The sequence below is a fragment of the Homalodisca vitripennis genome, chromosome 8, assembly GCF_021130785.1.
Source record: "Homalodisca vitripennis isolate AUS2020 chromosome 8, UT_GWSS_2.1, whole genome shotgun sequence".
In the NCBI taxonomy this organism is placed as follows: domain Eukaryota; kingdom Metazoa; phylum Arthropoda; class Insecta; order Hemiptera; family Cicadellidae; genus Homalodisca; species Homalodisca vitripennis.
In genome coordinates this window covers 2,067,164-2,081,316 of record NC_060214.1, presented here as the reverse complement: position 1 = coordinate 2,081,316, position 14,153 = coordinate 2,067,164, and the positions used below count along the sequence as shown (strand labels likewise).

Sequence of the window (14,153 nt, the reverse complement as noted above, 5' to 3'; positions counted from 1 at the left end):
TCAACACGTAGAACCAGAGAGATTACCTTCCCACTTAAGATCTTCTCAACACGTAGAGCCAGAGAGATTACCTTTCCCACTTAGTATCCTCTCAAACACGTAGAACCAGAGAGATTACCTTCCCACTTAAGATCTTCTCAACACGTAGAGCCAGAGAGATTACCTTTCCACATAGTATCCCTCTCAACACGTAGAACCAGAGAGATTACCTTCCCACTTAAGATCCTCTCAACACGTAGAACCAGAGAGATTACCTTTCCACTTAGTATCCTCTCAACACGTAGAGCCAAAGAGATTACCTTCCCACTTAGTATCTTCTCAACACGTAGAACCAGAGAGATTACCTTCCCACTTAAGATCTTCTCAACACGTAGAACCAGAGAGATTACCTTCCCACTTAAGATCTTCTCAACACGTAGAGCCAGAGAAATTACCTTTCCACTTAGTATCATCTCAACACGTAGAACCAGAGAGATTACCTTCCCACTTAAGATCTTCTCAACACGTAGAGCCAGAGAAATTACCTTTCCACTTAGTATCATCTCAACACGTAGAACCAGAGAGATTACCTTCCCACTTAAGATCTTCTCAACACGTAGAGCCAGAGAAATTACCTTTCCACTTAGTATCATCTCAACACGTAGAACCAGAGAGATTACCTTCCCACTTAAGATCTTCTCAACACGTAGAGCCAGAGAAATTACCTTTCCACTTAGTATCATCTCAACACGTAGAACCAGAGAGATTACCTTCCCACTTAAGATCTTCTCAACACGTAGAACCAGAGAGATTACCTTCCCACTTAAGATCTTCTCAACACGTAGAGCCAGAGTGAATGCCTTCCCTCTTAGTATCTTCTTTAACCATTTTATATAGTCACAACAAACATAAAAATATTTAGTTGCTTACAATTTGTATGTAGAAATCTTTGTTCAACTAATATTACATATGTATATTTTGGATTCTTAGAAGTTTGTTCTTCCATCCCGCAAAACTTTACTTAACTGACTTATTTAAACATGTTATGGTAACTAATTCAAATATTGGAATAACATAGACCTATATAATAGGTTCTTTGTTTAATGTTTGATTTTGTTGATGGAAGGAATGTGATGGAAACAGGATATTTTCCCCAACTTAATCTATTATTATTGTTGTGGAAAGAGATAGTACATATGTTATTTTATCGGTTTGTCTGAAGCATGCCTTAAAAGATTCAGCAAGTTTTTCTATGAATTTGATTATTTTTAATTGGGTCATTCACATTTATGAGAACATGATACAGGTGCACCTTAGAGTGGAGTGCATCCGAGAACGTCATCTTCTGTGGCAGGAATCAGCACCGGTGCACACAGTGCTCTACGTCAGTCCTCAGTGTAAGGTGGGTACGGTGTAAGGACATGTTTAATAAATAAGTATTGATATTTGTTCATCTACAACCACGCAATCGTCTACAGACAGTATAATTTGTTCCTTGCGTGAATAAAAACAATGAAAACTACATTCAACCCAGGTTTCAATAATAAGCTTGGTGTCTGTATTACAAAAAAGGAGCAATTTTCTCTCAAAACTTTAAATAGTGACAGCCGTGCTTAGCTAATGCTAAACATGTGTTAGATTGCATTTTTTCTCGAGGCAAAAATGATGTTTTCTACTCACACAAATTATCAATGCCAGGCTGAATCTGATGCAGCTCTAGCACATGTAACCTGTGCTGTCCGGGGAGGGCAAACCTGTCTGGTCATGCTCAAGCAGTTCTTGCTTAAAGAGCGACTGACAAATATTTTTCAATTGTTTTTTAAACAAAAATACAAAAACTTTGAAAACTTTGATAATAGGATTTTGGACATTTCCCATTGTTATATATTACAAATGTATAAACCACTCATTGTCAATAACAAAGAATTGGACAATTTCCTTATTCTATTATTGTCACTAAAGACTCGCTACTAGTAGTCATAATTTGTAACAAAATTTCAACATTACAGATTAAAAACTACATAAGAAATTTTTATTTTATTTTTAAAAATATTTAGATGTATAGTTTCATTAAATAACACACAAATAATTCAACACTTATTAACACTTTAATAACACTTTTTTATGATAGTAAATAAAGTAAATGATAATACAATATTTTCTTTACTTACTTAAGTTATATAATATATACAACTTTAAGATTTTTTTCTATTTTTGTTTTAAATATATTGACAAAAACCCAAGAGCACTTTTTTATCTTTTAAGAATTCAGGATTGTAAATCAGTTTGAAAGGATTTCATTTCTGAGTGTGCTTAGGAATTCAACACACCTTTACAGTTGTTCTTTTGCATCTATGCTCTGAATTTTTACCATCAATACAATACAAATGGCTATAATGGCTTGACACATAATGACAGGTAATCTATATATAACAAATCCAATTATTTTTCTAAAGCCAAAACAGCAACTTTACTTTCACGGCAGCCTGTATCATATTTTCAAACCAATCTGAATCTTGTCCACAGCTGCTAACTGACATTCTCACCAGAGCCATGGACCTGTACAAGGACCAGCTCTGCGTGTTCGGACATATCAAGCTGCCCAGGTTCCATCAACCCAAGAGCTTCAATGACCGGATGGATCCGTTCTTGCTCATGATGTGTCGTGTTTGCCCTAATCTCCACACACTTGTAAGTTGTTAAATGATGTTTGCTCAATCTCCACACACTTGTAAGCAGTTAAATGATGTTTGCTCAATCTTCACACACTTGTAAGCAGTTTAAATGATGTTTGCTCAATCTTCACACACTTGTAAGCAGTTAAATGATGTTTGCTCAATCTTCACACACTTGTAAGCAGTTAAATGATGTTTGCTCAATCTTCACACACTTGTAAGCAGTTAAATGATGTTTGCTCAATCTTCACACACTTGTAAGCAGTTAAATGATGTTTGCTCAATCTTCACACACTTGTAAGCAGTTAAATGATGTTTGCTCAATCTTCACACACTTGTAAGTTGTTAAATGATGTTTGCTCAATCTTCACACACTTGTAAGTTGTTTAATGATGTTTGCTCAATCTTCACACACTTGTAAGCAGTTTAAATGATCTTTGCTCAATCTCCACACACTTGTAAGCAGTTTAATGATGTTTGCTCAATCTTCACACACTTGTAAGCAGTTGTTTAATGATGTTTGCTCAATCTTCACACACTTGTAAGCAGTTTAATGATGTTTGCTCAATCTCCACACACTTCCATAGTAGTTGTTCAACGTACACACACTTTTAAATAAATTACTAATTTATTTATTATATTATTTTAAAGCGAATATTTTATTATATTTTCTATTTAAAATATTTTGTGAATTTTTATATAAGAGATTTTGAAATCATCATATACAGATGTCCGTATCAGAAATTATAAGAAAAATCAAAACATTCACTTATAAGTTTAAAATCAAAACATTCACTTATAAGTTTAAAATCAGAGTTATTTTTCAAATAAACTTTAAGAACCGTTTCTGTATTATCTAGTTGAACTAAGTGTGAAAATGTTCATCCTTGCTTCATGTTACTTTAATAGCAATAGAATATCATGAAGGTTTGGTAGTTAATCGTATTTCTGAACATACATTCTTAAGTAGATATTTTAAACTGAAACTAAGTACACTGCTGAAATATTATAAGTATTCTAGCTATTTGACAGCTACGAGAGATTTTTAACCTTATTTGTAAAAGTTGCCGTTCAATATTAGAAAGATCCCTGGTTTACTTCAACAGGTAGTGCGTGAGCGTGTCTCAACAAGCACAGTCCTCCTGCTGGCCAACGAGGGCAAGAAGCTGCGCTATCTGTACATTCGTCGTAATGCTGTCATACTGCGATGTGACTGGCCTCACAATCCTGAATGGTCTCCTGGGTGAGTAACCACACTGTTTGTGTTTGTTTCCATAGCTCACTGTTTTTTCTTAGTTGTAATATGTTATAATCATTGTGGAAAACCATGATTTTTACCATCTGCAGCCTCAGTTTATAGAGACTGATATAAATTGTACTCCCATTTTATGAAAAATCAATATGGATATATTAACCAAGACAAGACAACATCCCTGTCTCGGGCCATACATTTTACTCGTCTCATGTGTGTCTCTCTTTAACCCATTGCGGATCACTGACGAGCTGGGCTCGTCACGAAGTGGCCGGGCCTAACGGCACGATGATGAGCTCAGATTGCAAAAGTGGTCTGCTTTTAAGTTTCCCTCCAAATAGTTCTATTAATTAGTGTCTGATAGATTGGGCGATCGTCTTCACTTGTCAACTAAGAGTGTTTAAACAAAGGTCTATGTTCAGTGTTTTCAAAAGTTTTATAAATATCCTACAGATCGCAGTTGTATGTCGAAGTTGAAAAATCATTTATATGAGTTTACTCTCTGCTTTTTAGCGCTTCTGATTGGTTGTTTTTCTCAGCTGTTATTATAACAGTAACTAGTATCGCATTTTATGGTATAATTCACGTGTCATAATATGAGCTGATTGAAATGGAAAACTTACGATCGTCTGAACGTGATCGATATTTATTACAATAATAGTTCATAAACAATATATTGTATTTAATTATTTAGTTTTTAAGAATATAGATGGAGATATTTTTATAAACCGGAATCCAGTTCAACGCAGATAAAGTATACAATAGAGAGCGATACGATGTGGCGCACCATTGCTGTTCGTTCGGCGGCCGCTGACCGTAAATTAATTCGTGCCCGCTGATGCCCACGTGCCAAAACAATACGATCCACAATGGGTTAAAGGGAATCAGGTTAAAGTTTGCAGAAGCAGTGAGATAAAAATCTACGAAGATTATCAACAAGTTCGTTGTAAATTAATTTTAACACCGTTTCAAAAAATGAGAAATTCGTAATGATTGGAAAGGAAAAGTATATTGAACAGGGAAGTCTAAACAATGTACATAAAAATGTGTAAAATGTTTTAAAGCTTAAATTCACTCTTTTTAGCCATTTCTTGATTAACACAAACATATATCATTGCTATTGAGTCTTTTGGATGTACATTTTCTGTGGTACCTATCGCAAACTGCAACATACGGCCAGACAAGTGCATTTCAATCGTCACCTTACTGAATTAGGTGACTCAGTGGACAGTTCTAAGAATTTGCACCTTGCAATTCCAGTGCTACATTAGCAACACATTACAGTAAAAATTTTAGTTTAATATTTTATTAATCCTGTGTTGCTACTGCAAAGTGTATGATTCAATAGGATTAAAAACATTTACAGTTGTCAGCTTACTCTATCCTTTGTTTAGATGAGTTTTGGAAATTCCTTCCACCATTCTGATGGGGTGATATGGTGTTTAATGTGACATTGAGGTTAGTGGAAGGTTTTAGATTTTCCCTGGAAACATAAACATTCCCATAATTGTTATTCTGGTTTCTTTGGGTTATGTCAGTTATACTATCTTTAGTCCAGATACCCCAGTTTGATGATTGTGCATGATATTGATCATGTATGTAATTGTACTCATTGTTTTACTTGTTTGTAACAAACTTCAGAAAACCAACAAAATCTAAATTAATTATGGTAGAACAAACAACCGATATTATGTATGCATTCCTTGTAAGTTTCTAAGTTATACTAATTATGATTAATACGTCCACAACGACGTGTATCCCATCCACTTGGATTTCGTAAAGCACGTCGTGCGTCCGATAGGGTACACGTAGCTATGTATTTCCTTACCTTATTGTGTTTTTATTGTTTTCCTGTCTTTGTGGTTTGTTAAATTTCATCCTGCACTTAAATAAATGTAAATTAATTTTTAGATACCCCTGGGACACATAGAGAAAAATTGAAAAAACTTATTGAAATAATTAATTTTAAAATAATACTATTCTCATTATACTTGGACGTTTAACGGAATGAACATTAAGGTTTTTGGCCATTGTTATTATTGAAAAAATCGACGGCAAATAAAAGAAGTCCGGAAATAAGCCGTCGTCATGAACATGTTAATGTAATTTTTTAATGTGTTGTATTTGACTCCAACCATATTTCTTGTACACAGACACTGATTTTGACCAAACTACAGGGTGGCGCATATGTCTGTTTCCCCATAAATTAAGATATTTTGTTTCGATAGGTTGGTAACAATGTTGTTGGCAGCAACACGGAGTAAGTTCATTGTTGTCCGTTCCAGTGGCTAGTGTAAAGTGACGCTCTTTGCATCTGTTATTTTTTGTTTGTGTGTTTTTAAATTGTTTACAATCCAACGAGTTTACATCCTTCAGTTGTGGCGGAAGCATAATAAAAATACTGCTATAATTGAAGAATTTAGTCGTAAATATCATCACCAGGGGGAAATGGTCTCTAATGCAATGCTGACGTGTGATAGGTGAGCCCTGGGGACTGAAGCCGAGGCTCTTGTACTGGCTTTATGTTTCCATAGTCAGACCTGCACTAATGTGTGGAGCTGTCATCTGGTGGCCAAAAACGGAGGCCAAGATGGTGGTAGCTCGTCTGGCGGGTATCCATAAGAAGGTGTGGCTCTAGACTTTTGTCTCAACCTCGCCCCCCTGGACATTGTCATTCGGGCTATGGCCAGGAGGAGTGCTCACTGTCTTCAGCAGATGGGACTCAGGTTGGGCTGTAGCAGTGGGCACTGTAGAATTAGCACCCTGATTCAGGAGGATGCTCTGCATATAATCTCTGATCAGATGCCACAAAAGTTTTCCTTTGACAAACCCTTTAGGATTGTTGTACCCTCTAGGGATGATTGGTGAGAGGGAAGGAAACCTCTTCCACCAGCGAAGCTTGAATGGTTCACAGACGGCTCTAAAACAAAAAGCGGCACAGGCGCTGGAATTCTGGGAGTGAGACCATGTAGGGAGCTGGTGGTCCCTATGGGTCGCTATCCGACAGTTTTTCAGGCGGAGGTCGCAGCTATTATGGAATGTGCTCGTGAGAATCTTCATCTGCGATATAGCAGCAAGACGATTAATATTTTCACGGACAGTCAGGCGGCGCTGATGGCACTGGACTCTTGTGTGATCAAATCCAAACTAGTTTGGGATTGCTATCAAGCTGTTTCCTCCTTTGCCAGAATCAACAATGTGACCGTTTGTTGGGTTCCTGGTCATGAGGGGATCCCTGGGAACGAAAGAGCTGATGCCCTGGCAAACCAGGGCTCAGCAACAATTATGACGGGCCCTCAACCGTTCTGCGGTGTTCCAAGGTGTGAATCCTCTAGGACTGTCTCGAAATGGGTTGACGCGGAGCATGAGAGAATGTGGAAGTTGCATCCGGGCTTGAGAATGAGCAGAATGGTATTACAGTCGCCTTCCTCCAGGGTGGCGTCGGACCTTCTCTCATTAAATAGATCAATGTCTTCTCGGGTTATTGGCCTTATCACGGGGCATGGTCACCTGAGGAAGCATCTCCACAGAGTCGGCATCCTTCCGGAGGATCCGCTCTGTAGAATGTGTAATGAGTAGGATGAAACTGCTGAGCACCTGCTCTTTGATTGCCCTTCAATAGCAAGGGAGCGGTATGCTATCTTTGGTAGTTTGGACAGGGCTGGTGAATTTCCCCAGGAGGACCTGATAGGTTGTTTTCGGCGGTTTGTGGAACTGCTGAAATCATAGACTGGTAGGCCTCATGGTGTGTTTCCGGGGTGCACAAAAAGCCCTTGAGGCTTAAGTGCATGGCAGTAGGCCGCCCCAAGGAAAAAAAAAATGCTCGGAAGTGTGGTCACCCACGATCAATTTGCAACGAAGAAAACTTGCAGACAGTTGTTCAAGCTTTTGTAGCCAGTCCTGGTAAATCGACTCGTAAGGCATCTTCTGAACTAAAAATATCAAGAAGAAGCATGCAAACAATGTTAAAGTAATTCAAATTTAAGCCCTACCGTCCATCTTTACTCCAAGCACATCACGAGGATGATTCCGATAGGCGAATGAAATTCTGTGAGACAAAAATTATCCGCTCAGAGACTGATCCAAATTTCTTGCGATCAATTTTGTGGTGTCATGAGGCATGTTTCAAAATTAATGGACAAGTTAATCGGCATAACTGCGTGTGCTGGTCGGATGTAAATCCTCATAACATAATCCAAGCAGAACTCAATGTACCTGGTGTTATGGTATAGAGAGGTATTTCGAGTAATGCATTGATTGGTCCTTATTTGCTTCAAGGAAATGTTAACTCAGAAAGTTATTTACGGTTGCTGCAAGAAGTAGTAGTTCCCGAGCTCAGAAACAATCCGGTTTTCAATATTCATTCGCTCATCTGGCAATAAGATGGTACCCCAGCACATTTTGGCATCCAAGTTCGAGATTTTTAAATAACATATTGGTCGTCATGGTACAATCAATTGGCCTGCGCGCTCGCCAGACCTAACCCCATGTGATTTTTCACTACGGGGTATTATAAAGGAGACTGTGTATGCTTCAAAACTGCAAAATCTTGACAAACTCAGAAACCTAATTAGAAATGCATTTGATCTTGTTGATAACAATAAACCTTTATCGCTAAACATTTGTGATTCCGTTCTCAGTTGTATGAAGTCTATACAAAATCAAAGTGGACATTTCGAACAGCTGCTTTAACATTGTATGGTGATATGTAAGTAATTTCATATCATGCATTTGTTTTCTTGTCTAAAAGTGTTTTATTCAATCAACCTATAACGCCATTAAATTACTCTTCTGGGGAACTGACATATGCACCACCCTGTACAACAGTCAAGGTGAACAATTCTTCTCTTTCTTCAAGTAGAATTCTGATTCTTTTAGATTGTCAGAGGTCAGAATCTGGTCACGGTATGAAAACATACTTCCTCCTCCACAATGAGTGTATTACTTGTAGTTAAAGCACTATAACGTACGGTTTTTTCACACTTGTTTCACTATTTGTCCCCATTCAGTAGTGGACAGCAACAAAATTTTGCTAGGATCTGTGCCTTCTCATGTTCAACAGCCCACAAAACGCCTTTTCAATCATTTCTGCCGACACTTTTGAGATGGCTGGGTGTTCCGCTGATCCTTCTTCTTTATTACAAACTTATTGGCCTGTGTCTTTCATTACTATCTTCTAAGATGCTTTTGGAGAAACCTGTCACTCCATACGGCAGGATCACGGCTGTTGCAGTTCATCCAGAGAACATCTACAGTGTACTGCTTGTAGTTGTTTATGAGCCGAAGGTGTCCAAGTGCTACTCTAAATCACAGTTCTGGACCCATCCACAGGGACTTCATTTTTCCATTTATGGCTTCATGGGCTGGTAATCATACTCATCAAAAAGTAAATACCTAAATGTGTTATTTACATCTGTGACGTGTCTGACAAAGATAGCCTTGCTATTGAAAGGACTCACAAAATAAAAAAATTATACAATATTGGTTGTTGTGATTTTTCAATAATATAGTGATTAAAAACAACAAAAATTGTAATTTTTATGACCTAAATTAACTTGTATACACATAATTTTATTGTTCCCTGTGTAAATAGGAACAAATGTAGCTAAAAAGTAAAAAACAAGTTAAGTATCTGTATAAACTAAGTTGATTTTGTATATATTATTTGTGCAAAATGTTGAAAATCTGCAGATATTTGACCAATAGATTTTACCAGCTGTAACAAATCGGATCAAGATAATCTATTTCTATTTTATTTGTTATGTCTGAATAATGAGACTAAGTACAATACAATATGTCAGCATTTAGTAAAATAACAATAAATATTTAAATAACCGATCTAGTCCTCCCTTGGCACTTCTCGGGACTACATGGGAGCTGAATAAATCTGCTCTGGCACTCGAAGAGTTAACACATCTTATTGTGCGGCTAAACATTTCACTTCCTATTTTTGCACTGGAAAATCAAAGAAATATTTACTTTATTCTTTGCTAAAACTCTAATTCATTCATCCTCTCTTTTCTTCATTATTGTATAAAAATAGGCTTACAATTAATTAAGGAGGTAATCTTGTTTCTACAAAAAGAATATTATAATTATTATTAAAAGTATAATTTGTGTTTACATCTCTGCAAAAATATACAGCATTAACTTTCTCGTTTATGTATCTTTAATTACACATAGAAATATTGTAGTTGAATAGTATCATAAATTGTGAATCATTTAGATTGAGAAAGATTCCAACAATCCATGTTCCTAATTACAATTAGACTCATTTAATATAAAAGACATTTTTTTATTCTTCCACAATTTAAATTTATTTCTAAAGCATTTTCGCTGGTAAAGGCATCATCAGTTATTGTTTACAGAAAAACATATGTATAAATAGAATAAAAGTTAAAAACTGATAGTAAAGACCAAAAACTTATAAATTATAAAAATATTATGTAGAAAAAAATATGGTTTGAAATTCATAATTTTTGAATGGATTTCTTCTTTTACTAATGGTAGAAAAAATGTCACTGAAATTACGGAAGGTTGGGAAATACATTTATTTTTCAAAACTGTCATACATGCACTTTCAATTTTTTTTCTTTTAGTCTAGAAAGGTTCTTTAAAAACTAAACTTGATGATTAAAAATGTATATGGTGATCTATATAGCATGTTCAACTAATTTAGATTTTTCAATGTTTTCATTTTTATAATTGTAAATGTTTTTTTTAGCCTTGTTTCCACAGGTCTCGATGTTTGACCAATTTGCATCCACAGTCAATTTGATGTATTACATTCTTGGGTTTCCTGTTGTTTGTTTTTTTTTTATTTAATTTTGTTAAGTAGCTTCTTAGATTATTTTGTGACTTAAAAGCAGTACAGATGTTAAATTTAGAATTTATCTTACGAATTTTATCTGATGTTCCTTTTTACATAAGGAATAGTAACAGTAGTGAGATAATTAGGATTGTCTTTTTTGTAAATTTGCTTGCAACTTTTGTTTTTAGTCTTAGCTCGTTCAATAATAGACCGAGGATAGTTACATTTAATCAAAAGTTCTGTAGTATATTTTCCTTTAAAATTTTGTCTTTGCCATTAATCACCAAATTATAACAACCTTTCTCGAGATATAAACTCAAAAAAGTCTTCCCAACCGATTGCAATCAAAATTGAAAACAAAATTTACGAAGATCAATATCAAGTGGCTAACCAATTCAATAAATACTTCTCTACCGTGGCTACAATGAACTCGTCATTTAAAGAATCTCAGTCACACGGAAGAGAAGTCAGTGATCCGGTTGCATCCATGGCCTTGGCCCCTGTGTGGGAGGGGGAGGTAGCAAATGTCATACAGAGGCTGAACTAAAAAAAAAACCAGTGACGCCAATGGGATGTCAGTATGGCTACTCAAACGTTGCTATAAGCACATTTTGAGACCGCTCACAAAATTGATCAATTTCTCATTTGAAACTGGAAATTTTTCCATCTTCTTTAAAGACTGCCAAAGTCATTCCGATTTTCAAAAAAGACGATCCTTGCCTCGCAAGCAACTATCGTCCAATCTCAATTCTTCCTGTGTTCAGCAAAATTTTTGAAAAATTATTCTATGAAATGACTGGAAAGCTTTTTAGAAAAAAAACAAAATTCTGAACCCAGAACAATTTGGATTCTGAAAAAACAAATCCACAATTGACGCGGTGAACAGCCTTCTGGACAATGTTGTCGATGGACTGGAAGGTCGTGAACATGTGCTAAGCATATTCCTCGATCTTTCCAAAGCCTTTGACTGTGTGCATCACGGGACACTGCTGCAACAGTTAGAAAAATGTGGCGTCCGGGGTCTCCCACACTTATGGCTCACGTTCTTATATCTAAAAGATCGAGATCAGCGTGTGATGATCTCGAGCGTCGTTTCCAGCAAAATAAAAGTGGCTCATGGTGTCCCTCAGGGATCTATCCTTGGACCTCTCCTTTTCCTGATTTATGTCTGTAGATTGAACTCAGTAATCCAACTTGGGGCACTGGTTCAATATGCTGACGACACGACTCTCTGTTTCAAAAGCAATTCAAAACAAGACCTGGAAATCAAATCATTTGTGGGATTGAACGCATGCATTCAATATTTCACAGAATTGAACTTGACAACAAACCAGTCAAAAATCAAGTGTCATCAATTTTTGTCTTCGTCAGCATGATCATGCGATGCGACCTTCTGTCTTTGCGGATGATGCCCTTTTAGAGGATACAGATTCCACAAAGTTTCTGGGGATGTTCCTTGACAGAGGACTGAGCTGGAATGATCATGTTGATAGCATCTGTGCTAGAGTTACCACAGGCATATTTGCCCTATGGCACCTAGCAAAGTTCTGTACCCTAGAGGTTCTAAAAACAGCCTATTACGGCCTAATCCATCCACATCTTGTGTATGGATTAAGACTCTGGGGAGGATGTGCCAAAAACAAAATGGAGTGGGTTTTCAGGCTCCAAAAAAAAGTAGTAGTCAGGATTAATTTTAAAACTGAATTATAGAGAGTCGTGCAGGGCATCATTCGGGGAGCTGGGACTGATGACATTGCCCTGCCTTTACGTTTTTGAGGTGATCGTGTACTGCAGATCGAGATGTGCCTTGATAAGTGGCAGGGACGTTCACCAATATGAAACTAGAGGCAGGGACAACTTGCGAACTCATCAACGCAGACTGGCATTATCGCAACACCTCCCTCAGCAGGTGGGTGTCAGACTAATCAACAAGCTCCCTGAGGATATCAAAAACTCCAACAACCTCAATCAATTCTAAACTCGTCTCAGACGCCTGTTGGTGTCTAAAGCGTTTTACTCGATTGATGAATTCATGACGAGCCGTTGGGATGATTGAAAATCATGGATCCGAAGTCTGTGTGATTGTGTCGTGAGAATGCTGAGATGTAAGTATGACTGTGAGTGAATGTGTAGTTAGGATATATTTTATTATGCATTTGACTATTGCAATACAATGTTACATATTGTCAAACACCCAATAAAGAGATTATGGATTATGGAACAAACTTTGTACTAATCCAACTTTTATATGTTGGATGATATTTTTAAGGTACTATCCACTGAAAGCTTGTAAAATAATGTTGTTTTAATTGTGTTTTCTTTTGTTTTTGTCATAAAAATATCAAGAAATGGAATTTCACTATTAAACTCATTTTCGATGGCCTAATTGTATCGATGTATTGTAAAAATTCATTTGGAATGTTCATTTTATTTCCCTATACACAAAAAGCATCATCAACATACGTAACAAATTTTGGGTTTAATACTCCCATTTTTGAAAGCAATGTATTCAAAAGTTGTCCATAAATTATGTTGCTAATTATTGGGCTGAGAGCACCACCCTCCGGTAAAACCGGATACTTGATTGTAAAATCTGTCTTGTAACTGAAAATAGTTGTGGCTAACACATACAGTAAGAAGTTCCATTACACAGTTAATAGATAATGTTGTTCTCATACTGAAGTTGTTATCATTAGAAAGTCGTTGTCTAATCAAACTCAAAGCTTAAGGGACAGGTACATTTGTAAACAGACCATTTAACGTCGTAGCTGACCATAATATCATTGTCCATCAATATTAATATTTTTTATTTTACTGATAAAATCTTCTGAATTCTTGGTGTAAGAATTAGCTTGTTCAAATAATGGACTAATAACAGGTAATAAAAAAAATGTTAATAACTTTAATACAGGAGAGTCAATTAAACTTATTATTGGCTTAAGAGGAATTAAATCTTTGTGAATTTTTGGCAGTCCATACAAATGTGGTGGCTTTGAATATTGAGGGCTTAATTTTACAATAAGAGGTTTACCTAGTTCATTTTTATGACTTTTTAGTGTCTGTTTTATAATTTTCTCAATTTTTAATGTAAGATCCTTATTTATTGAAGTATATTCATCACAGTTAATTAATTTAATAATTTTACTATCATACTCTTCCTTGTCCAAGATAACTGTAACTTTACCCTTATCAGCAGGAAGAATTACTATATTCATCATTTCTTAGCGATTTAAGAGCACTAATCTCTATAAAATATTTTTTTTTTAACATATGATATTGTCCCATGTTGCTTTGTTCCAAGAGTTTTTAATTTTCTAAAATTGTGGAAGAATAAAAAATGTCTTTTATATTAAAACCTGATAACTTCCATCAAGAATACAAAGCAGTAAATGAAAAACTCTTAAAACAAAGCTACCACGGGACGACTATGTCTTTT

The 14,153-nt window shown here is 36.1% G+C and overlaps 2 protein-coding genes across 2 annotated transcripts in view; one reads left to right on the top strand and one right to left on the bottom strand.

The window, feature by feature from the left end:
- The window catches only part of LOC124367182 (tetratricopeptide repeat protein 21B-like), an 84,268-nt gene that overhangs the window by 5,006 nt on the left and 65,109 nt on the right, over nucleotides 1–14,153 (bottom strand).
- LOC124367212 (F-box/LRR-repeat protein 21-like) overlaps nucleotides 1–14,153 on the top strand; it is a 32,305-nt gene that overhangs the window by 14,066 nt on the left and 4,086 nt on the right. The window contains exons 6-8 of the mRNA XM_046823865.1: nucleotides 1,286–1,381; nucleotides 2,506–2,670; nucleotides 3,761–3,897. Of these exons, the coding sequence (XP_046679821.1) occupies nucleotides 1,286–1,381; nucleotides 2,506–2,670; nucleotides 3,761–3,897 (398 nt within the window). The remainder of the gene's footprint in view (nucleotides 1–1,285; nucleotides 1,382–2,505; nucleotides 2,671–3,760; nucleotides 3,898–14,153) is intronic.